At 40.4% G+C, this 23,639-nt stretch overlaps 1 protein-coding gene across 1 annotated transcript; it reads left to right on the top strand.

The window, feature by feature from the left end:
• Window positions 1-6,478: 6,478 nt before the first annotated feature.
• Window positions 6,479-23,431, top strand: BCAT1 (branched chain amino-acid transaminase 1, cytosolic; the record flags this gene model as incomplete). Its single annotated transcript, XM_010079765.1, has 7 exons — window positions 6,479-6,679; window positions 9,924-10,034; window positions 10,933-11,052; window positions 13,338-13,501; window positions 15,129-15,271; window positions 21,320-21,405; window positions 23,291-23,431. Coding segments are annotated over 7 exons (966 nt in total), but the record flags the coding sequence as incomplete, so codon positions are not given.
• Window positions 23,432-23,639: the final 208 nt, after the last annotated feature.

Genomic DNA, 23,639 nt, shown 5'->3' with positions numbered 1-23,639 from the left:
TCAGCCCATCAGTCCAGCCTGTCCAGATCATAGAATCATTGAAATGTTTGGGTTGGAAGGGACCTTAGAGGTCATCTAGTTCCAACCCCCCTGCCATGGACAGGGACACCTCCCAGTAGACCAAGTTGCTCAAAGCCTCATCCAGCCTGGCCTTGAACACCTCCAGGCATGGGGCATCCACAACTTCTCTGGGCAACCCATACCAGTGCCTCACCACCCTCCCAGTAAAGAATTTATTTCTAATATCTAGTCTAAATCTGCCCTCTTCCAATTTAAATCCATTACCCTTCATCCTGTCACTGCATGCCCTTTTTAAAAGTCCCTCCCCAGCTCTCCTGTAGGCCCCCTTCAGGTACTGGAAGGTCCTCTTAAACAATATTAAACTTATTAAACTCTTATTGTTCTTATTGTTTCTACTACAGACTTTATTATTGTGATCACTGCTGCTGTCTGCTCTGATGCCACCGATGGAGGAGTTGGCATGTCAGCCCTTATTTCTCTCAGAGTTTGGCAACAGTTTGTCACAACCCTTTTTTTGTGTGTACGGTAGTAGCTTTTAAGCATGATTCATAACGTCTGCCTACAGAAAGCAGGCCCATGTGCTGGAAGGCTCTTCCTGGATCAAGTTGCAGTTCCCTGTGGGCTGCTCATGGTAGCTGCTCTGCAGGAGCAATTACGTGCAACATATAGTAGCCTGAACCCTGCTGTATGAGGCTACTGGACTGGGATATATGACAGATGAGCTTCTTAAGGAAGAAACTCCTCACTATGAGGATGGTGAGGCACTGGAACAGGTTGCCCAGAGAAGCTGTGGATGCCCCATCCCCGGAGGTGTTCAAGGCCAGGCTGGACGAGGCTTTGAGCAACCTGGACTAGTGGGAGGTGTCCCTGCCCATGGCAGGGGGGTGGGAACTCGATGGTCTTTAAGGTCCCTTCCAATCCAACCCAAACCATTCAATAATTCTATGAATCTTCAGACAACTAAGATCACTGCTCAGGTCAGCAAGAAAATGAGGGCAATCCTCTGCCACCTGCAGCTCAACATCTAGAAAGCAATGGAGCTGAATGAGTTGCAGGAGAAAGGTGGTGGCTTGCTCATTGGCTGCAAGGCCAAAAAAAACTTATTTAGGAGAAGAGAGGGTTTCAGCTTCCAAAGGTGAAATAATAAGCCACTTTATTCTGGCTAGTTAGTGTGCTCAACCTAGTTGCCCACCACTGCTTCTTTTTGGCTGTGCAAACCTCTTCTCCTCAGTGTGTTATATGGGAGGAGTCTCAGATTCAGGAGGACAAGCAGAAGGTGTTGTGGAGTGAAAGTAGCTGCCTCAGAAGAAATAATGGCTTACTGGGTTAGAGATGTGTGTGCTGGGGACAGCCCAGAAGCTATGATGAGGGTGCCACAGCCGCAAGGACTGAACGGCGGGAAAACTGCATCCTCATCCCTGGAGCCCTCCTCAAATCCATTCTATCTAGTTCCAGCCTCTTTCTCTCCAACTCCCCCTGGCTATGCTTTGTTACCTTTCCCCTTTGCAGTAATTCCTCATGCTCTTTGTAATCTGTCTCCTTCTCAAAATTGCGTCTGCTACTGCAACCACATTTGGTTGTTCACAAGTGCAAGGGAAAAACAAATTATTCCATTTCGCCTGTGCTTCCGTGTCTGCTATTGCATCAGAAGGCCCTGATCTTTGCTAGGATATGCTTACAAATTCAGCATAAGTAATAAGAAATAATAATTGCGGTTGCTTTCTGATCTTGAATGAATCACCTTGACTAGAAGTCAGGGAGATTACTTATTTAATCAGAACAGGTTACAGTCAGTCTTACTGAATGGATGCTAATGTTTTGAGGATCTCTGCTGAAACTTGCTGTTACAGTTAGGTAATCTGTAAGCTGTTTTACAGCTGAGGCTGTCAGTTCTGTTTTTACTCAAGTAAGTGATAGAAATGTTTGGGTATGTCAAATGGATTACACCTGTTAAAGCTGCTCAACCTACTGCTTATGGTCTAGTAGTTTCAGTGCAGGGAAAATAACTGCAGCCAAGGATCATTTGGGAAGGCATTGGTAAAACTTGATGGAAGAAGGAGGACAAAATATACCCTTGCCATCTGCACCTACCTGAGACAGCCCTCTACGTTAAGAAAGATAGGAATGTAGTAATGAGGGTAGCAGCACTGGCCAGAGACTGCTGTCAGCTCTAAATCCACTTAAGGCTGTTGCAAAGGCTGGTAGAATAAGCATTAAACTGATGTCTTGGCTAGGGACACCAGAATGTCTTGCTACAGCTTTGTTTAGAAGTGACACTGACCAGCATGTCAGTTTTCATTTGACCTAGCTCATGATTGACAAGATCTATTTTGATCAAGTGATGAATTTTAGTTTTAGGAGGTCCCACTATATTTTCTTTGCTTGGATGGGGTAAAGCTTCACTTTGGAAGAAGTTGCATTGGAATCAGCAGGTACTTTGCAGATGGGGGACTAGTCAACAAAGTGTGTCTGATAGAGATGGTGGCTGTTTATAGGTGTGGTGCTGGTATATAAGCCCTGAAAATCAACGGTATCCAGCTGGCTTCCCCAGCACTCCCTTTTGCCTACCATAGGCAGGGCAATCTTGTTCTTCCTATTTCTCAGGAAAATGCCCTGATCTGGGACCTAAGCACATGTATCTCGTACGTACTGTAGTGTTGTGCCATGCAGAGTTTGCAAGGCTGGAACTATGTCTTTGTCGTTTCACTTTAGGTAACAGGGGTGAATAGCTGCACTCAATAGACTGTGTGCCGCATCTGTTTCTTTCTTTGTCTCTCTTATCCTTTTTGTCTCTGCATTTACCATTTTTTCTTCCGGTTTAATGGTTTTATTAGGCAGTGGCATCAGAAGGTGCTTGAAAGCATATTGATAAACAAAAGCAGCAAAACACAAACCCAGCTGAAAATTGCCCTTTGTATTGGCAGTACAAACAGTGGAGATCTAGGTGGGTGTTAATAGCAATTCCAAACGCATCCTTAATGCTGCTTTCAGGGCTGGAGGAATGTTGGCAAAAGAAATAAATAACTTGCTGTTTGTAAAGGTCATAGGTGGTACCATGGTAGCTCTGTGATAATTCTTTAATGAGTGATATTATAGTAATAGGCATTGATATTTAATCAGTTCTCCTGGTATTAGTCACCTGTCTGCTCTCTTATTGTGGGTTCTTCTGAGTGTCTGGTTTCCATCCTGCTGGTGTTGCTTGAACAGCATCGCAAAATGCTGGGGCAGGACTTCAGGACACATTAAGCCAAAAGGGTCTGTGGGCCGGGTGAGATGTTATGTAGGGTGCTGGCAATACTTCATGCTGCAGAACACACTGTGAGAGAGAGTACCCCAAGGATGGGTTCTCCAGATCACCTCCCTGCCCCCGTCCCCTTCCATGGAAAAAAGATTGAGTGTATTGCAGCACTTGGTGGTGTCTTGACATAAAAAATATTCAGGTGGTTTTGCACACTTTTAACTTGCTCTGCTCACTGCTTGGTAAAAAGAAGGATAAAAATACAATAGAATTAATAATCAGGAAGAGCCTTAAGAAAGGATCTTAAAGTAATAGCTAAAACAAATTTTAAATGCATCTCCCGAGAGCTTAACAGGATTATAAGGATCAGGAAAATTGCCTTTTTTGCCTGCTTAATGATTGTTGCCCTACTGGTCTGTGCAGTTTAGCCTATATTTAAGGTCTTCTGCAGGGTGTTCCCGCTGTTGTTTGAAGGAATGGGTCAAGTGTCGTACATGATATTGTTGAGTGAGGTGTTTGCAAAATGCCTGAAGGAAAGCTGGTTTCCATAAATGCTGAAGGGGGTGAGAAACAGCTGGCAGGCTTCTTGTTCAGAGTGCACAGCTCCAGGAAGCTCTTGGTCCAGAAACTGTTTGCTTCCTTTCTGGATAAACATTATAGCTACCTACCTCTCTAGGCTTTCTGCCTTCGAGTGACCCAATCTGAAATCCAGTCCAGTGATGTCTGTTTGTGGCTGCAGAAGGTCCCAAATCCTTGGTGCTGAGAGCTAAGCAGTGTGGGCTACTGCTCCAAGCCATAGGCACTGCCGTGTGACTGCCCATCACGCAGGAGTGCCTGTTTTATTGAACTTGCAGGAGCAAGCACTTGGCCCAGCTCTTGTCTCTAATGAGCCAGCATAGGAGTGACTGTGGATCTGGGACCCGCTTTGTGTTAACCATTAGAGTGCAACATTGTGCTTGTATTTGATGGGCATTATTTTATTAAATTATCATTCATATGCTAGGGACTCTGTCCAAGACTCCCTTGAATCCCAGGTCTCCACATCTGGTGAAGTATCTTTGGTGGCAAAACTGGGTCAGAGAGAGCCGAGATGTTCCCAAGTTAGTGTGTTTCTTCACGTGTGGTTGCAGCTTGCTGCTCCCTCAACAGGTGCTTGTGGGCCTGTGAGAAGAGCCAGGTTAAAATCCTTCTCCATCCTTAAAGTAAAAGCTATGCATTAACACCAGTGAGTTTAGAAAACTGTTTTATAGTGCTGCCTTTCAACTAGTTGTGCTACCAGAACTGAGGAAGTGGCAAATTGAGGCATAAAAGCAGAAATCAGCACACTGATGGGAGTTCTAGGAGATGAGACTCCATGTGATAATTCTGGTCCCCAGGCAAGGGTATTGTAAAGATAATTACCTTAACGAAAATGACCTGAGATGAGACAGACGCCTTGACTTCAGGGAGAGCTGTTAGTACCACTGGCAGCAGGAGTTCTTTAGAAGCTGTCTGTGATTCTGTCCAGAGATAAAGCCAAGGCTATAACTGTGTTCTACATCGTAGCTTAAGCCCCATTGACATCCTGCTCCTGCCTGAGTGTTTTCCTGAGCTGAGTCTTGCATTGTGGATAATTGCAAATACTCCTTTGTGGCTTTTATTTTGATCCATACTCTTCTGTGATATCTTTATTTCCAAAGTGCATGATAAGAGGTTGTTGGGTAAAATTAAGTTTTATTTTCAGGACATCATTAAGCAGTGCTTTTCCCATTGGCACATTCACTGTCACAGGATGAAGGGTACTCTGAAGAATTAAGAAAAGTAGTTGTTTCATCAGATTATGTCTTAGCTCAACCAGGCTAATGCACTGTAATATCTAGACAAACCCTATAATTGGAGATAGGTTGAAACAAGCTTTTAGCTATTCATGTACTCCAGCTCTAAGTTAATTTGATGTCTAAGCCATTAAGCAAAAAACAAAACAAACAAACAAACAAAAAAAACCAAACCAAAACCAATCAGTCAATAAAAAATAGGCCATTGTTAATTAAAGACATCTTGAAAATCAGGTTGTTTACAGAGATAGGGATGTGTGTGTTCTTTCTCAAAAGCTTGGGACTAATTTTTTCTCATTTTGCAGATTGTGTGCTGAGTCTGAAAAGTCCAAGTCAGTGATATCTCTTGCAGAACCACCTTTTTAGTGCACACACAAATCATTTTAACAATAGTCTGAAGTACCTGCATTCCTATTCTATATGTACCCAACATAGAGGAGTAAGATTTCACTTGGGGGTCAGTGCTTTCTGAGTCATGTTAGGAAGGAGAATGGAACTTCAAATGCAATGCTTTGTTGCATTCTTCCTTGCCTCTCTGACCAGCCGAGTTTAAATGCTCAGATGGCAAAGAAAGGTAATGGAGAGGGTGGATCAAGACTCTGCCCACTTTGTAGCCCTCTCTAGCCCTCTCTAGTTATTTAGCCCCGATCTGTGTAAAAAAGGGGAGTGACATGCCAGAGATGCTGCTTTTCTTCTTCCCCTGCTGTTCTTTAGGGTGATTCACACCAGTGAGCTACTATAAAGAAAATTAACTCTATCCCAGCCAAAACCAGTACAAAAAACTGCTTAATTTCTGCAGCTAGTCATGGCTAAGACTAAGAGACATTCTAAGAGAAGGTCTCTATGTTTGATCATGCTGGGAATCGTTTAGCCTTCTTTGTTAATGGGATCTTTCTAGGAAAATATGAATGTGAATGAACAAGTTAGTGTGACCCAAGTAATCTAATGACTGCTGACTCTGATCTTTCACACTACTTTTATGCATTAAAAGAAAATCAGCATAACATATCTACTTAGTTCTGAGGGGGATTGATTTCTGTTCAGCTTATGTTCAGAGATACAGATTATGTTCTGGGTGTTTCTGGTAGATGTGTTAATCTAAATGTCCAATAAATCTTAATCTGCTAATTTTCTGTTTTTACACCTTGTACTGCTTCCTCCATTTAACAGTGCTTCAAAATATGCTAATGACTTCTGGTATAAGCAGCATTGTGTGTATATGTGCATACACAGTATGAATACTTTGCCAGCAAGTTAGAGATAACTGCCTTTAACCATTCTGTCATTAAATGTCCCTGCAGATAAAATATTGTATTTGTCTGTGTTCACTGATGCAGAATCTTTTTAAAATCAGTCTGACTTAATTATTTTTATACACTTCATTTTTGTTTTCATGTTCCTTCAGGCTTCAGACTTGATTATCACCCCAGCTACGACTTTCAAGGAAAAACCAGACCCCAGTGGTTTAGTATTTGGAACTGTGTTCACTGATAATATGCTGACAATTGAATGGTCCTTGGCTTCAGGATGGGAGAAACCTTATATTAAGCCTCTTGAGAACCTTTCGTTGCATCCAGCCTCCTCGGCTCTGCACTATGCTGTAGAAGTGAGTACTGAATCGATTTGGAAACTGCTGTTTTGTTTCATTATCTCTTGAAGCCATAGCTTTGTAATGCAAAGACTATTACTGTCTTAAGTTTATTAATAGTGTGTTACATTTTGTTTTGTTAACTGATGTCCATCCAGAATAATTCCATTGTTTACAATGGAGTTACGTGTGTGTTGGTATAAGTCAGAAGCCACTCTGGCCTGTGGATTCCATCTCACTTAACTTTCTAGCCTAGTGAAGGTGAGCCCTTTCTTCTGTGGTGACAAATTCTTTTGAGAAAGCATTCTAGTTCACTGACAGTGGGTCGGTCCAATTACTGTCTCTGATGTAACTTAGTGAAGCACTGGATAAGACCATGTGAGATTCCAAGAGCAGCTTTAATTTGGGGACTGAACATGCACTTTGTGAGAATTATTTTAAGCAGTTTTGAAGGTTCATAGCTTGGATTGCAGGACAGACTAGACAGATGCTTGTTTGCAACTCTGAACAAGTCTGGAGAGCTCTGAACTAACATTCAGCATCTATAAGTGTATTTAAGTGGAGAATATACAGCAAGGAACTTTGGAAGGTGAAATGTTAAGTCGGAAACCAGCGTGGTTAAGTTTCCGTGCTTAGCTGCTTGCTGTCTAAAGCTGCCTTTTGTGTCCTCAGAGCAGCTTTGGCTGTACTCACATCTGTGTGAGAGCCTCGGTAGGGTGCATATGCTGAAATGGAAGCCTGCTTCTCCTCCCACTTCTGGGTAGATGGGAGTGTCTCCACTGAAGTTAGTGGAGTTGCTTGTGCTTTTTTTTTTTTTTTTTTTTTAAACACTAGTATAAGGGAAGGATCAAGCTTTTCCCTGCTTGTTATCCCTGAGCTCCTGCTTTCGCCATCTTTTGTTGTTGTTCTTTTTTCCCCATCTAGTCATCAAGCCTCCAAAGGTCCTGTGTAAATTACAGCAGGCCCTTGTGACTAAGCTTGCAGCTCTTGATCTGCCCAAGAAGTAAGAAACCACGCTGGAGTCCCAAATCTGTATTTCACTCTTAGTAGCATATTGCTTTACTGCTTGGCCTCTGGCCCAGTCTGGAATAATTGCTAATATGAACATGCTCTTATTTTTTTTTCCATTTTTTTTATTCTTTTACCCTTATTGCATCACGTTTCCTCTAGCCAAGAGGACAGACAGAGGAGAATCTGGTGCCAATGCTGTGGCTCAATGAATACACAGTGGGTATAACAAAAATAATGAATTTGGCATTCCCTCCCCTTTTTCCTTGCCCTCCATGATACAGTGTGATAGTCTGGATCTGCTGAACTCCAGATCCAGCTCCTGTGATGTACAGATGTCAGATAATATTGTTTGCTCACCACTGTAGCAACCATCAAGCAACCACAGCAGTTGCTTTTATTCAAATTGAGCATTTCTGGAACACATCACTGTCTCCCTTTTCAGTGAGTCAAAGGTTTCACTGAGGTCTGGAAGGTTAAAAGTATTTCTTTGTGGAGAAAAAGATTTAACAGCTTGAGAAGGCTTTGTGTTTCAGTAATGATGTGATTCTTCTCTCAAACCATTGATCAAATCTTAGTTGTAACATTCCTTCCTCTTCCCTCTCATTAAAAGTTCTGTGAATGTGTTTGGGAGCAGGGTGGGGGGAAACAACTGTTTGGTGATAAGAAAGTAGCATTACAGAAGTGTGATATTAGTTAGTAATTGGCCCAATAAAAATCATATCAAAGTATCAACCATATCACCAGCTGTGCCATCCGTTATTAAAGGTAGAATCTTTTTCTTGTAACTATAATGTCTCTCGTAGGAACAATTTCTTTTTCAAAATAGTGTGCAAAGCTTTTAATAAGGACTAAGATAAATTTTGAAGGCAAAAAGTTCTGGGTTCTAATTCTGGTTCTGCTACATAGTTGGCATGTAGCCTAAGGAAGATTGTCAGGATTTCTGCAACCCAGTTACAAACCAGTTAAAATTTGACATGTGGAAGGACCTAGCTCTGTCATGGGACTGCAAAGAAACTTTTTAAACATTGCATGATCCTTATGGGAAAATTATATAGAATTTAGTAATAATGAAACCTTGAGTATTCTACTAAAATTACTTAGACACAAGTACAGGATTCTTTTTTTCCAAATAAAAATCCTGTATATGTAGACTTCCAACCACACAGAACATATTTCCAGCCATTTTTTGTGGAACAGTGGGGAGGAGAAGTCTGAGGAGACTAACAGCAGTGATGCAACTAAATTCATAGAACTTATACTGAAATTTAATGAACAAAGAAATGCTTTAAAAAATAAATTCTAAAAATCAGAACTCTTGTCTATAAGCATAAGCGATCCTTTAATACTTCATCTAAATAATACCTGTATATACTTATATATTAATGGGAGTTTATGTAATACATGTGTTTTCTGTCTATAACTGGAAGTTATCGATCTGTAACTGAAAATAACTGTGGATATTTTGTGGGCATATGTTTTTTGCCATGGCTAGGAGATGTTGTGGAGCATTCTACTGGGAGGGCACTACTGTGATAAGGGTTTCTGGTAAATTGATTGTCTACACCAGTCATCTGGATTCTGTAGTTTGATGGGATATTATGACTAATTTAAGTTTCCTGTAAAGCACAGATAAAACATTTTCATGCATTCTTGCTCTAGTGTACGGCTGATGCATCTGTCTCTTTTTCTAACTAAACCCGTTCCATAGCATAGCTTCATACAGGGGAAATAAGCAACCAAGATTTTGCTACAACTACACCAAGAACTGCAACAGAGTTCCCTTAATTACCTTATTCTATGCTTCCTACCAAAATGTGTTTTGGACAGAGACCTAAAAATGATTAACATGTATAATTAAATTTTATAGTTCTTTTCCGTGAGGGACAGTACTGTTTAACTCAGCCTTAGATATCAGCCAGGATGTGAGGGAATAGTTAAGTCAAACATATGCTACAAATTTTAATTGTTGTAAGCAAATTATGAAAAAAAATTATTATCAGTAAGTCCCCTGACAGAGAAAGATATATCTGAAGCATAGGCAGGTTGTCTTTGTAATATAAAATTCACAATACTACCTCACAGGAGTGTGTTGCAAGGATTAACTAGTTAGCATTTGTGCCTTGAGTAGTGTGAGCAGGAAAGTGAAGTTCTTTTATTTCCAAAGGGTGTGTTCTGCTTTTGCACAGATCATCGTGGGATAACATATCTCAGTTACTGTTTGATTTCTTTTCCCTCCTTTCTGGCTTGGTAGTTGTTTGAAGGAATGAAGGCTTTCCGAGGAGTGGATGGCAAAATCCGCCTGTTCCGGCCAACTCTCAACATGGACAGGATGGTGCGATCAGCGAGACGAGCAAGTCTGCCAGTATGTAGACAAGGCATCTTATTCTCCTTAAGTCAGAGCATATTTTCAGTTTCAGAGTGCAAATCTCTGAAACTTTACAGTAGTGTAACGTATCAAACACACTAACTCTTTAATAGTTTGGTTAGACTTTGTTAAGAGGTCATATTCAGTGAACTCTTTAAAATGCATTTTTCTTTTAAATCACAACAGAGTTTTGCTTTCTTTGTTGTCTGCCTACTTCCTCAGATATACTCAGTCTGTTTCTGAGGGATTAGTGCTGTTCTGCAAGTACTTGCATGCAGACAGCTCCTGAAATTGTTCTGGTGCTGATGTTCTTCCTTTTCTTCTTTCCACTTCAGTTTAGTCCTTCAGCCTCTGAGTGCCTTAATTTTTGCTCCTGCTAGCAACTTAACACTGCTTTTAGCAGTTGTATATTGGCCAGTGAATTTCCTCCCACACTTACTAGTTTATTACTGTAAGAATTTTTCAACTTTGTAAAACTGGGAGATGTGATGCGCCCCTGGGAGTTATAACCCAAAGCACTCTTCTGCAGAAGAGGTGGTACTGTAGCTTGCAGCATGCCGAAGTGAAGGTGTTGGCTGCACAAGGACTTCTCTACACGTGCTTTAGAGGCAAGAAGGGTCAAGGGCTCCTTTTTACTATCTCAGAAAGATACTTTGTAGCAGCAGGAGGGCATTCAGGATACTATATAAAAAGGCACACTGGCAAAGACCTTGGGATCTTAAATTCAGTAAGAAATTAACTTAAGGAAGATGATGTAGTCCTATGAACGTCTATGGACTGTCACTGTAACGTATCCTGATGAAATGTCCCCCTTACTATATGGATCTGTAAAGATCACAGAGTGTTCAGGCTATATTTCTCCATTTGCTTTTCTCCCTTTGCTTTTCCTTCCCAGTGTTTTGACCAGAATGAGCTGTTACAGTGCATCCAGAAGCTTGTGGAAGTGGAAAAGGAGTGGGTCCCATACTCAACAGCTGCCAGCCTCTATATCCGTCCTACCTTAATTGGAACCGAGGTGTGAAACGTTTTTTTTTTCCCTTCTCAACATTTATGTATTTAAGCATGAGGCAAAAGCTTCCATCCATAAAGGGAAATACGCAGCAGTCACTAGACAACAGTATTACAGCTCAGGGGCAAATTGTTTCAGTGTTTTCACTTCTGTAGCTCTATTTCACAAATTTATGTTGGCCACACCACCACCTAGTGGACACATTGATTCAGATCACAGAAAGTAGGCTACTAAATATTCTGAGTAGTAACGGCAAAATTTAGATTAAATTTGGGTTTGTAGTAAAAGGATAGTTATTTGTGACCTAGTAATGTATGCCTTTAAAATACTAATAATCCGGAGAAAATATGAGTGAACAGAAATTTGCTGTGGAGATTTTGTGATTTCATCTCACACTGCCATCCTGACTTTAGTGAGATTTTGGAAGATTCTACCCAGTAAATTACAATGGCTCTTCTGAGAGAGACTTTTACCAGAACTAAGAACAAGTTCTTGTGTCAATTTATTCTTGAACCCAGATAAACCTGACCTTACAAGAGGCTCCTTAGCAACTAGATATTAGTGTGTACTGTGTGCGTTTCATGTGGGTGTGAGTCAAGCCTATAGTATTTATAAAGGGAATTAGAAACAGGGAGTTTATTTTATTTAAAACTTGAAAGGGTTTTTTTTAGTAGTGGCAAGAGAGAAACCTATAATGGTAGAGTACAGGACAAGGAAGTTAAAGAATGTATGGTTCCCAACTTGGCAAGTTACTCTTCTGCAATATCCACGTCTGTAAGTAGTTACCATACATGAGCATTATACATTTCACAGGTATTCTAGGACTCCATTAATTTAATGCTTGTAAACTAGTTGCAGATTTTCAGACGGAAGGATCTCCACTTAGTGACTGTAAAGTTTAATATTAAAAATTGAGGGGTTTTTCCCTCTTTTTGTTTTTTGGAAATTTGTTTGCTCTTGGAATTTGTTTCAGGTTAGCCAACATATCTAACCTTCCTGTGATGTAGTATGTTGTCTCCAGGTTGTGTGTCTTGCTAATCTTTTATGTATCAGGATAATTAGGAAACCCGGTCAGCACGATCTTTTGAATCATTGTGTAAGAATCAGGAAAATATCAATATCTCAGTTAGTTAATCTTTCGCTTGTTAGAAGTTTTGCTGAAAGAGTAAGGTAGAGAGAAATCAAAAGAACCCTCTCAGCACCTGAGGAAGGCTTATCTGAATTTTTCAGTAGTTACATTATTACATTATTATTTTCCCTCCCATTTACCGTTTTAGCATCACGTGCTCTGTGCACAGTGTTTTCCTTTGATCCTAAAGATTTAAGTTCAATAACTTTTTCTAATGGAGATAAAATTTTAGAAACAAAGGATGAGCTTGTTCTTTTTACGAGACTGGTTTTTCAGAGTGGAGAGAAAATACTGACCTATTCAGTTGCATAGAAGATCCCAAGAATCATGGACAGCCATCTGTACATAACCTTGCTTGAGCAAGGGGCTGGACAAGGTGATCTCCAGAGGTGCCTGCTAACCTCAGTAATTCTGTGATTCTGTCGGTCCTGAGCTTTGCAAAGGATCATATAGTTAAACAGAGTCCCCTATCACAGTACTCAGACTTTGACCAGTGCCAGAATTTTCACCTCCACCTTCAAGTATTGATGGTGATGACTTGAAGTGTGAGAAGCCATCTCTTAGAGAGGAGGGGAAAAAAGAAAAAGTGATACATTCCAGGTTATTTCCTGTGCTGTTCTGTGAACCATGGCCAGCAGGCAAAATTGTAGCTCGTCACACACTCATTCGCAGAGCCAGCACTCAACTCTACCAATGCCCATTCTAAGTGACATTGGCTAATTCTCATCATTAATGCAGCTGACAGTGCTTCCTCCACTGTTGTTCCTAGCAGTGGCCCTTGCCACTCCTCCCCCCAGACGGCTTTGCAGGCTTCTGTTGTGATTAATTCCTATAATTATATAGTATATTGTTAAGCTAATTTCTGAGTTCTCAAAAGCTTGAAACTATTTGAGAAGATTAGAATAACATATAGATAAATGAAACAGCTGTAAGTGGATGGTGACAGTGTGTAAAATTAGGGTTGTTATGTTGCTTGTATGGGGGGGGGGGAAGTTATATATATTTTTTCTCTTCATTGCAGCACTTTGCACTGTTCTGGTAAAAGCACTCTCGTGCTGCAGGTCATCGAAAACCGGTATTTCGGAAGCTAATTGTGCAGCATCTGGTGCTTGGAGTGAAGTATACTAGTAACATTTGATTTGTTTACATTCCTTCTTTTCAGCCTTCCCTTGGAGTGAAGAAGCCGACTAAAGCCCTACTGTATGTCATACTGAGCCCTGTGGGCCCTTACTTTGCAAGCGGAAGCTTTAATCCAATATCCCTATGGGCAGATCCAAAGTATGTGAGAGCCTGGAAAGGAGGAACAGGAGACTGCAAACTGGGAGGGTAAGGAAACATGATTCTACATCTACATAGCTCACAAAGGAGATTTGGTTTTTAGTGAAGTATCTAATCCATCAGAAGTAAAGGTATTAAATGCATCAGTTAAACAAACAATGTACTATAACAGAGATTTTAAAATTGGACTTTGCAAATACTATTTATACAACTCAGTTGCATATTTTTTGTTTGGATATTACAGCCAAGTGGACTATTTGCAGAGGCAGTTTTGCAGCGTCTCAAGTAGAGGAACTGGACTTGGAAGGTGTCCATGTAATACTTTGGCTGTTCCCCTTGCAGAAGTTGACACTAAATATATCACTCTGTGATGCAGTATTCAGTATAGCAGCCTGCTGCCAACTGGGCAGTGAGCAGCATTGACTGCTGACCTCCTTCCTTGGCAGACTGTCTTGACAAACCATCTGCAGTTAGCTAGGGGAGTACGGGTGTTTAAGGGAAAGCATGAGACAATTATCAGCATTGACTTGGCCATAGTCTGGCCAAAGCACCAGTTAGGTAGAAACATTATTTTTTAATGTCCAAGTACTTGACCTGTAGAGTGAAGCTGCTTAGGACTTGACTGGAGCAAACAACTTGTATGTGGCCAAATAAGTGACTTGATTATACACCCTTGGTCTTTGGTTTAAACAAAACTTAGTGGGAGTTTCTTTTCTAGGCAGGAAGTTAGTCTTTGTCAAGTGCTGCTCAACAGAGCTAGTAGAATAATCAAAGGGCAAGAAAAGAGCTTTCCTTCATTCAGTCTGATGTTCTGAGATCTTTGTGAGTTCTTGTTTAGTTTTAGAAGTGTATTAATTGTTTCCTGTGCATCCTTCATACATCAGCTGTGAAAAAATAAATGTCTGGAGGCACTACTGACTTGATTTGTGCCCAGAGGTGAGAACTTAACTCCAGTGTGGTCAGGACTTTGGAGCTGCTGTCTTTGGGTCAAGATGGTTGTTGCACATCAGCAGCGAAAGTGGCTTTTCCCCACCTCAAAGCAGCTACAAAGTCAACACATACTATTCAGTCAGGTTCACTCTGTGGGCAGCATTTTAGGAAAACAGTTGCTCCTCAGGTATATGGAATTCATCAAGGCCCATTTGCAGCTCCTGAAGCTACTAATTTTGTGAATGTCTTACTAGAAAATAAATAATTTGCCTCTGGTGATTTTTGTGTTCTAAGAGGTTCATCTGACATATATGACCCATCTGTTCGTCTGACATATATGAGATGAGGTAGATGGTTTTGTTTTGCTTTTTTTTCTAAAAAACATGAGCTGGATGGGAATTGTTACTCTCTCTCCAGGATGCCAACTGCTAAATAAATATAAATGCTTTCCTAAGGTGTCTAACTGCAATGATTAGAATGTCTGGAAAATGGAACAAGAGATATTTTTAAGACAATTTGGACAGATGTGTTTGAGCTTTTGATGCTGTTCAGCTCTTCAGAGTTTTTGGGTTGTAGACACAAATGATATATAGTAGAGTATTTCTAATGAAAATATTTCAGGGACAAGCAGTGACTGGGCAGAGCATTTGCTTATGAGGTAGATGTGCACAAAACCTTGCACAGAAATGAGAGAATACCCAACCAGATACTCATAACTGTTTGCTCTTTCTTTTGTTTCTGTAAGGAATTATGGTTCTTCTATTTATGCCCAGCAAGAAGCCCAGGAATTAGGCTGCCAGCAGGTTTTGTGGCTCTATGGAGAAGATCACCAAATAACTGAAGTTGGAACAATGAATCTGTTTCTCTACTGGATAAATGAAGATGGAGGTACAGTAACACAAAACATGAAAACTTTAACAGAGTAGATGGTTGGGAGTGTAATCCACAAAATGATTATTAGAGTGCATATCATAAACTTTTTAATGAAGATGAGTTAACAGAGGAAATGTCTGTTCTCTTCTGAAGACTGCTATTTGACTGTTAGTTATACCATTGTGAAAGAGAAGATTCTGGAGCAGCTGTGAGTACTGCCTACTGATAACATACTAAACTGTTGGGCCAGTCTGCCTGCTCAGAAGGGTAGGGTCTAGCCATACACAAGGTCACACTGCAGGTTTGCTGTCAACTCTAACAGTGTGCTTGATCTTGAAGGAGGTTCAGAAACAATGCAGACATACTAAAAAGACCTTATGGTTGTGTAATGCTTCAAACTCTGTGGCTTTCGGCATGAGTGGTTCCCATCACCTTCTGGCAAGTCAGATGTTCCTGAAGCATAGCCAAAACTATTGCAGCATCCAACTGCTGAAGAACTCGACCCTTTCTGTGAAGAGTTTGAAGTTCTATCCAGTGGAAGCAGAGAGAGAGAAACATCAGTCATCACTCCACATCACTAGTGCTCAGATGATGCTTTCAAGATATACCATTGTTCTTGAAGCCATTTTTACCTCTTTGTACCCACAGTCATCTCTGAGCAATGTACATGCTGATTAGAAAGCTATCTAGTTAATGAGAAGCCAACTAGTTGTGCGTCTCAAAAACACCCATTGGGCATGCAAGTATTCAGTGCTTGAGAAGCGATAGTTGCGCCTGAGAACTGGTTTGAAGACTACATGGCTCTGAGTCCTTAAAGAATTGAGCCAGTGTATAGGAAAGTGAATAAAAGCACAGCTCCTGTCTTCCATGAGTACTGGCCCTCCATGAAAATTAAATGTTAAATTTTTGCATGGCAGCAGATTCAGGGTTCAGACTCTGATTTTGTCATAGTGCCGTGGGTACCCTTGAAAATTGACATTTTTCTTACAGTGCTCAGCTGCAGTACAGGGGCAGCATTCTGTGGGGACAGCAGTGTGCTTTGGATAGTGTAGGGTAATGGGAATCCAGCTACCTGACTCCCATCTCCAGTTTCATTAGTTGTTCTTCTGCAAAATGTTTACCGTCTTTGAAAGGAGAGGGATGATACTGCCTCAGTGTTGAATGAGTCTGTGAAGTCTTGTGAATGAAACTATAAATATGAGAAATCTTGTTGTTATAGCAGCAGTAGATTTGTCAGTGTAGCTAGATGGCCTAATTCACACCTTGTGTAACTTCACTGGAGAGACATGAAAATAGATTTTGGCTCATTCTGCCCATGGAAAGGACACTGAACGGGGGACATAATTAGAATTCAATGTTCTCATTGTACTTAAACCAGGAATATGCTGGAATTATCCAGCTGCAGCACCGTGCTGTTCCAAAGATCTGCCAATCACTGTGTTACCAGTGCACTACTGAATAGTACTATTGTGAGGTGGTCATAGCAAACAACTTGTAATTCATACCACCCAAGCTAACTGTATACTGGCAAACCTGCTGTTTCATGCGACATGGTCATTAGCATCATTGGAGCATTTTGCTGTCTCCCACTGTGTTGATGAATACTTATTTTGTGACATCTTGGGTTGAGAATCACTCTTGCTGCCAGTGTGTGTCGTCACATACCTGCCTATGGCTTGAAAAGGTGATCTAAAAAGTGTTTGCTGTTATGTTCTGTCACTTCACAAAGGATACTTCCTTAGGGTTTGGTTTTGTTTTGTTATGCAAAATCTGCAGCTGAGAGAGAAGGGATCTTATGTAAAAATAGTGAGGCAGAAATTGCAGATCGTCATCAAAAGGAAAATGCCCTTCTTTGTGTGTTCAGAGATCACTGGAGAGTAGTCTGAGCTGCTGTCCTTGGTGTATAAGAAATCAAAGACCCAGCTCAGAAAAAGCCTAGACTAAAGGACATCTATGCTTCCAATGAGAGTAGGCTTTTCTTGCAAGCCTTTGCTGCATATATTTTCAGTTACAGCATTGTGACTAAACATGACGTGTTGTCTTGGGCAGCAGGAGGAGCCTGGAAAATGTTTTGCTTGTGACATTGAGAAGAGAGTAGGGAAGGAAACTACTCAGTTTCTGGTAAAATAACATGACATGCTCTATGCTGCTGTTGTATGCCTGCTATTGCTCTGGTTGAGGCTTATAATATGACCAAATCTGGATCACTGCTGTTGCATAAATACAGGAGTGTGATATTTCATTCATCAAATACTGTTTATGGTTTATGTTCACAAAATGAAGATTTTGGTCACCCTACAGTGCCTTCTACCTGCCTCTTCAGAGCACGTAATGATTCCAAGAAGCTCTTGACATTGAAACTCATTTCTTTTACTAATATCTGTTCTTCTGTCTAGAATATAGGCTTGACTTTATGGAAAACCTTAAAATTTAAACATATCTCTAACCTGAAGGTTGCTAACTATGAAATCTCTGTGCACTTTCCAAAAATACAGTTTCTTCAGAATGATTTGGAACCATCTGGGCTCTACTTCTAGCTCTTACGTTAAGGCATTGTGAATAGCATTCAGGCATTACTTATTTTTTGTGTGCTGTTATTAAAATGAGGATTAATAATGCCCACTTCAAAATAGCTTACATAAATTGAAAATTAAATGTGTTAAAAGATTCTCTGGAACAGTCAGGTAAAATATCAGGCAAGTTTGCTTAGTGTTCTGTAGGTGGGGGATTATTTGTGCTGCAGAAGTGTCTTGTAGAAGTAGACTACTAATCAAATAAGGATCATACCTTCTGCTCTAATAGAAAGCTGTAGCAATAGCATGGAGGGGAGAGCAGCAGATGAATGAGATGGCAGACAAAGAAAAGGAGGGCGAAGTAATTGAGGAAAGTAAATCGACAGAGACGTGAAGACAGAGTGGTTGCATGAGGGGAGAGTAGAAGAAAAGCCTGAGGGGAAATAAAAAACAAATTGCAAGGTCCAGAACAAACTGGCAGAGGAAGTCAGCTGTTAATAGTAGTGAAATCTGAATTACCTGGGTTCTCCTTGACCCTGAAGTTGACTTGATATCTGTTATCATTTTTGGTAAAATATATTTTGGTGCATTTCTCAGCATTGTTACCGAGTGACTAATACTGAAGGCATCTCATGTTTGGAATCTTATCTGCTATATGTTCATAAATACAGGTGTGTAAAAATTGAAGCTGTGTAATATGCAAGGCCTCATTTTAAAAATCCCTTTAAACACTGTGGTGGTGTTCCATTGTTACAGCATTCCTATACCATGCCTGGTGTAATGGGGCACTGGACTGATAGTGCTACTCCTATAACAATAACAGTAGTCAACTGAAGAGAAACCCTGACATTTTCCTTCAGATGCCTTTACCCCACTTCTTGCTTTTTAAAAATCCCTTTAAACACTGTGGTGGTGTTCCATTGTTACAGCATTCCTATACCATGCCTGGTGTAATGGGGCACTGGACTGATAGTGCTACTCCTATAACAATAACAGTAGTCAACTGAAGAGAAACCCTGACTTTTTGCCTTCTTGCTACTATGCATTTTAAGGCTTCTAGCCCATCAAAATAATTCAGAAGGCAAATGGAGTCTGTGAGCTCACAGTCTATTTTTTTGGAGATGGACAAATTGATGTTATATGGAGCCTGGTTTGGCATCAATTGACAGAGAAGATGAGCTTTTTTGGCATACCATATTGTATAGCATTATCATCTCTGCCGGATACCAGGGGAGCAGATGTTCCTTCAGTGGCCCCAGGCTGGTAGACATCATATGTATACTTGACAAAATTCAACAGACCAGGCTGTTTGAAACATTTAGAGACTCCCGTGTTCTGTCTGCTCGGAGCTGTTTGGCCTCTGGTTTGGCCTAGCACCTTTTCAAACTAGCTCAAATCAATTATTATATGTCATTGAGCTTAAGCAGGTCCTGGCCAAGATCTGTGACAAAATCACCGAATAGAGAACATTATCTGGTGTGTAGTCACAATCTTTGTTTTAAGGTCCACATTATCTGAAGTTTTCTGTTAGAGAAAGGGGAGCACTTGTGTATGATGGGGTCACATCAGGTTTTCAGTATTCAGAATTAGGCCAGCCCTGTGGTTCATGGAAAGTTTTTAAGTCCTCTTCTTTTGATCGTTGTGCCAGAATTAGGACCAGACAGGTGTTAAAATTAGGAGTGATGCTAGACAGGCTGAAAAAGAAAGGCAGTTGTTCCTGACTGTATGAGAAAGGAGTCCAGGATAGGTTAGGACATGGCACTATTGGTTAGTCAAACAGGAGCAGAAGATATAGCAGCATTTTAATACATTTTGGCATGGCAGTTTACATCTATTACTTATGTATGTATGGATCCTCATAAAAGGAATATGGAAGCATAGATAGGAAAAACTAGTCCAAATGAATAAATCCAGGGGTGGCTGCATTGAAAAGAAAAGTAAGAGACGTTTCCTGAGAGAATGGACAGCGAGGACCAGATTCAATTAACAATTCCATTTATTTATCCTCCATTTCCTCTAGCCCACCCCAACTCTCAAAGCTCCCTCTTGCAGAGTGGGAAAGAGCCCATGCTGTAGTAAGTCTGGAGCTGTGTATGCGGTGGCTGGCAGGCGGTGTTTGTGTATAGAATTATCTAGCAGACTGTTGAAAACAGAGTATTAAGCAGCTGAGCTCAACCTGCTCTCTCAGTCCAAGGATGAATACCATGTTTCTCTCTTCTACCCAGCTGCAATTTTTCACAGGACATATAGAAACATTTTTAAGACAGCTTCTCCTTTGGGACTGGTTCAAACAGGCCTGGATTCAGTGATGTTTTGTGGGTGGGGAGAAGGGGGCGTAATAAAAACATGAAGACACATATTGTGCTCTTTTACATGTCCTAGGTAAAAATGTATCAAAAACCTTCATAGTTTGTGGATTTAATTAGCAGGATAATATTCTTATAAGATCAAGAAAGATAATGACTTCTCACCAGGAAGACAAAATGGTTAGAAAAAAAATATGAGGAGTATTTCTGAAAGACTGTGTATGTCTTTGCTTCTCTGTGCAAATTTGAGACTGTCTTAAAAGAGCCTGGCTGTCTGAGAGTGTAAATGCTCAGTATTGTCTGATAATAGAAAATACTGATTATGCTATACAGTGGTTTAAAAGGAAAGTGATAGTTTAAAAGGAAAAAGATTAACTCTGATTTGCTGAAAAGGTCAGTTGGAAGAACAAAGACTACATACAAACTTCTGTGTTGTAATTTAAGTATTTACCAAATATAGGTTACAATTTGTCTACTGTTTCATCCGTTACGTTAGATGAACATTTATCTGATGTTCTTTTTCAAAAGCAAACAAGAAAAACAAGCTAAAGAGATGAACTAGTTGAGCAATTTGAATTGTTGTTGCTTTTGGAATTTTATTAGGACTGCACTTTTTGTGTAAAGAGAAAATTAGGGGAAAAAAAGGATGCCTAGACTAAGACAAAAGATCATTAACAAGTCTCCTCTCAAGACACATTTGGCAAGGTTTCCACTGCTTTGCTTGTTCAGAAAAGAGCCTCAGAATTTCTGTTAGATGTTTCATTTTAGTGCTAAGAAGTAGGTATACTGAACCAAATATTCCTAAATTATGTAAAGCAGTTCAGGGAAAGTCATGATCTGACCTGGGATTATTAGGCATCACTTTCCCTTGTGCCCCTGTATTCTGAATTTGAAGACTGAGCCATTCAATTGTTCCCAGTAATTATACAGTGAATCTGTAATACCCTGAGGAATAAAACCTACTACTAGGCTTTAGCCATGTATTTCTTAATGTATTAAATATGCTTTTTCCCCACCCACTGAAGTGTACTCAGATCCAAACACTCAGCAGCAACTTATTGGAATTGAATTTGTGTGACTTGTGTTCTTACAGAACTCTGATAAATGTTACATTTTACTGGGTAGGGAACGTTTCTGGTATGATTTGACTTATTTTTAATTTTGATGTTTGGTGTAATATTGGTAAACGCTATTTTGTCTCTTGGTTTTTCAACCAGTGTTTCTATTTTGTTTGTGTTTGATAGAAGACGAACTGGCAACCCCACCTTTAGATGGCATCATCCTTCCAGGAGTGACAAGACAAAGCATTTTGGAACTGGCACGCAACTGGGTGAGTGTTTTGACCTTGTTAGTAATGGTTTCAACTATCATGTTATAACGTCAACAAAAGCAAGCATTCCTGGTGCTCAGTATCTTGAAGTTCAACTGATCTGGTCAAATCCCTTAACTTAAATGGGAACTAAGGGCATGCTAATTCATAGATTCCCAGCAGCATCATCAGAGTACCCACACCTGTCACACAGAACAATACCAAGCTTATTACAGTAGCTCCGGTTAGTATTTAACGTGAAAATTCTCATTAAACCCACTGGTACCAGCAACTTAAAGGAAGGAAACAAACAATTACCGTGCATGACTACTTCAGTCATCAGCACACTATTTCTCCACTTGGTTCTCATGGTTCCACCATTGTTTCTAATAACTAGCATGCAGCCTAAAATCCAGCCACAGTCTTGAAGTCATCTGTCTGCTTCCATATTCCAGTTCTGTAGTGTAGCCATCCAAGTACATATTTGGACACTTGGGACTTCCCCATATCTTGAAATACAGCAAACTGTTCACTCTGCCTGTACTGTATTCAAAGTTTTTATTGTGGCTTGGATAAGAACGCTGTACAGCTCATCAAGCCTGCTATCCTGTCTCCTGGTTTTGGCCAGGCTTATGTTTTAGGGAGGAGTAACAGGAATAACACAGGCATGTGTGATACCTTCCCCCAGTATTGACTTAGCTTCCAGCCACCTGTAGCTGAAAGACTTCCTGAAATACAGTTCATAGTTATATCACTTAGATCTAACTTGCAGTGAAGATTGCTAGGCATCTACTTTGTGGCACATGCGTGCCACTTACTGATCTGCACTGAACTCCTATGTGTCTTTCTTCATATTGATACTCCCTTAGTGCACATATGCATGCACACTCCTCAGTCGCACCCCCTTTACAAGACAGACAGATATTCCCAGTTGAAAGGGCCTGTTTGTGAGATACCAGAGTCTCACCTCAGTCCTCTTGAATAATGAAGTGTCTTCTGCTCTCACAAAGTTTGTGTTCTTCCTGACTTCCATTCCCTAACCTGTCTGCAACTCTGCTTTCGTGATGTCCCTGCCTCTCTCTCCAAATACTATCCTGTCTAGAGCTAATAATGTTTTCCACTATCGTAAGTATCTCTGTTTCTTGTTAAAAAGCTTGCTTATAAAACAAGGGCTGAGCTTTAGTTTGGTCTGATAGGACAATAAAGTCAATATAAATCCATGAAATGAAAATTTCAAAGTCCAGTGTTTATTTTTGTTCTTTAAGCACATCCCCTCAATCAGTTGCTATGCATTCAATCAGTTCCTATGCATTCTTCAACGTTTGTAGAAGGTAAAACACTTCCTATGTTAAGACTGTCTAATGCTAATAGTTTTACTCATACCTGCAGTACAGTTAATTTGTGTGCAGACTACAGTGTGAAATTTCACCAGGTTTTAAAGAAATGTATCACATCTAGTTGGCATTGCAGGTGGAATTAACAGACTGTATTTTGCTTAGGAATTGTCCAAGAGTGGAGTGCAAAGCTCTCTTGACAAAATTGAGTAATTTTTGTACAAACTTTAGCATGCTAGAGACCATGCATAGTCAGATCCTGTGTCACATAACCCATGACAAATTCTTCTGTGTTATTCCCTAATGCAGTGTTCATATTCTGTACCAAATCAGAGGGAAATGCCACTTAGTCATCAGCATTGTATCTGGCAAACCACTGGCTTCCTTGCAGACCATTCTTTTGATCAGAGTCTATCTTGTGTGATACTGGGAGGTTTGAAAAGATCACAGGATCACAGCCAAATCTAGACTGATTTCTACTAGGCTAGTAGTTTTGTTAGAGATGTTTCAACATGGAAAACAAAAATGCAAACAATTCTTTACTGTTTTTATGGTTGATTCTTCTTGTGCAGGGCGAATTTAAAGTGTCTGAGCGATACATCACCATGAGTGACCTGACAGCTGCCTTGGAAGAGAACAGAGTAAAGGAGATGTTTGGTGCTGGAACAGCTTGTATTGTATGTCCTGTCTCTAAAATTTTATATAAGGGCAAGGTAAGAAAATGTCTGTCTTCGCCAACCCCCCCTTTTTTCCTTCTTCAGAATGTTATCGTAATTAATTGCAGCTGAAGCAAAAAAACCAAAGTGAGATAGAAAAGGAGTGCTGCAAGATGCTCCTGGAATGATGAACAGTGTCACTATGTTGTTTCTCAAGTGAGTCACTAGTATGTTATCAGAAAGGAACTTTCCCTCTCATCTTCTG

Source organism: Pterocles gutturalis, unplaced genomic scaffold (genome assembly GCF_000699245.1).
Source record: "Pterocles gutturalis isolate BGI_N339 unplaced genomic scaffold, ASM69924v1 scaffold22994, whole genome shotgun sequence".
Taxonomy (NCBI): domain Eukaryota; kingdom Metazoa; phylum Chordata; class Aves; order Pterocliformes; family Pteroclidae; genus Pterocles; species Pterocles gutturalis.
This window is presented reverse-complemented; position numbering and strand designations above follow the sequence as displayed.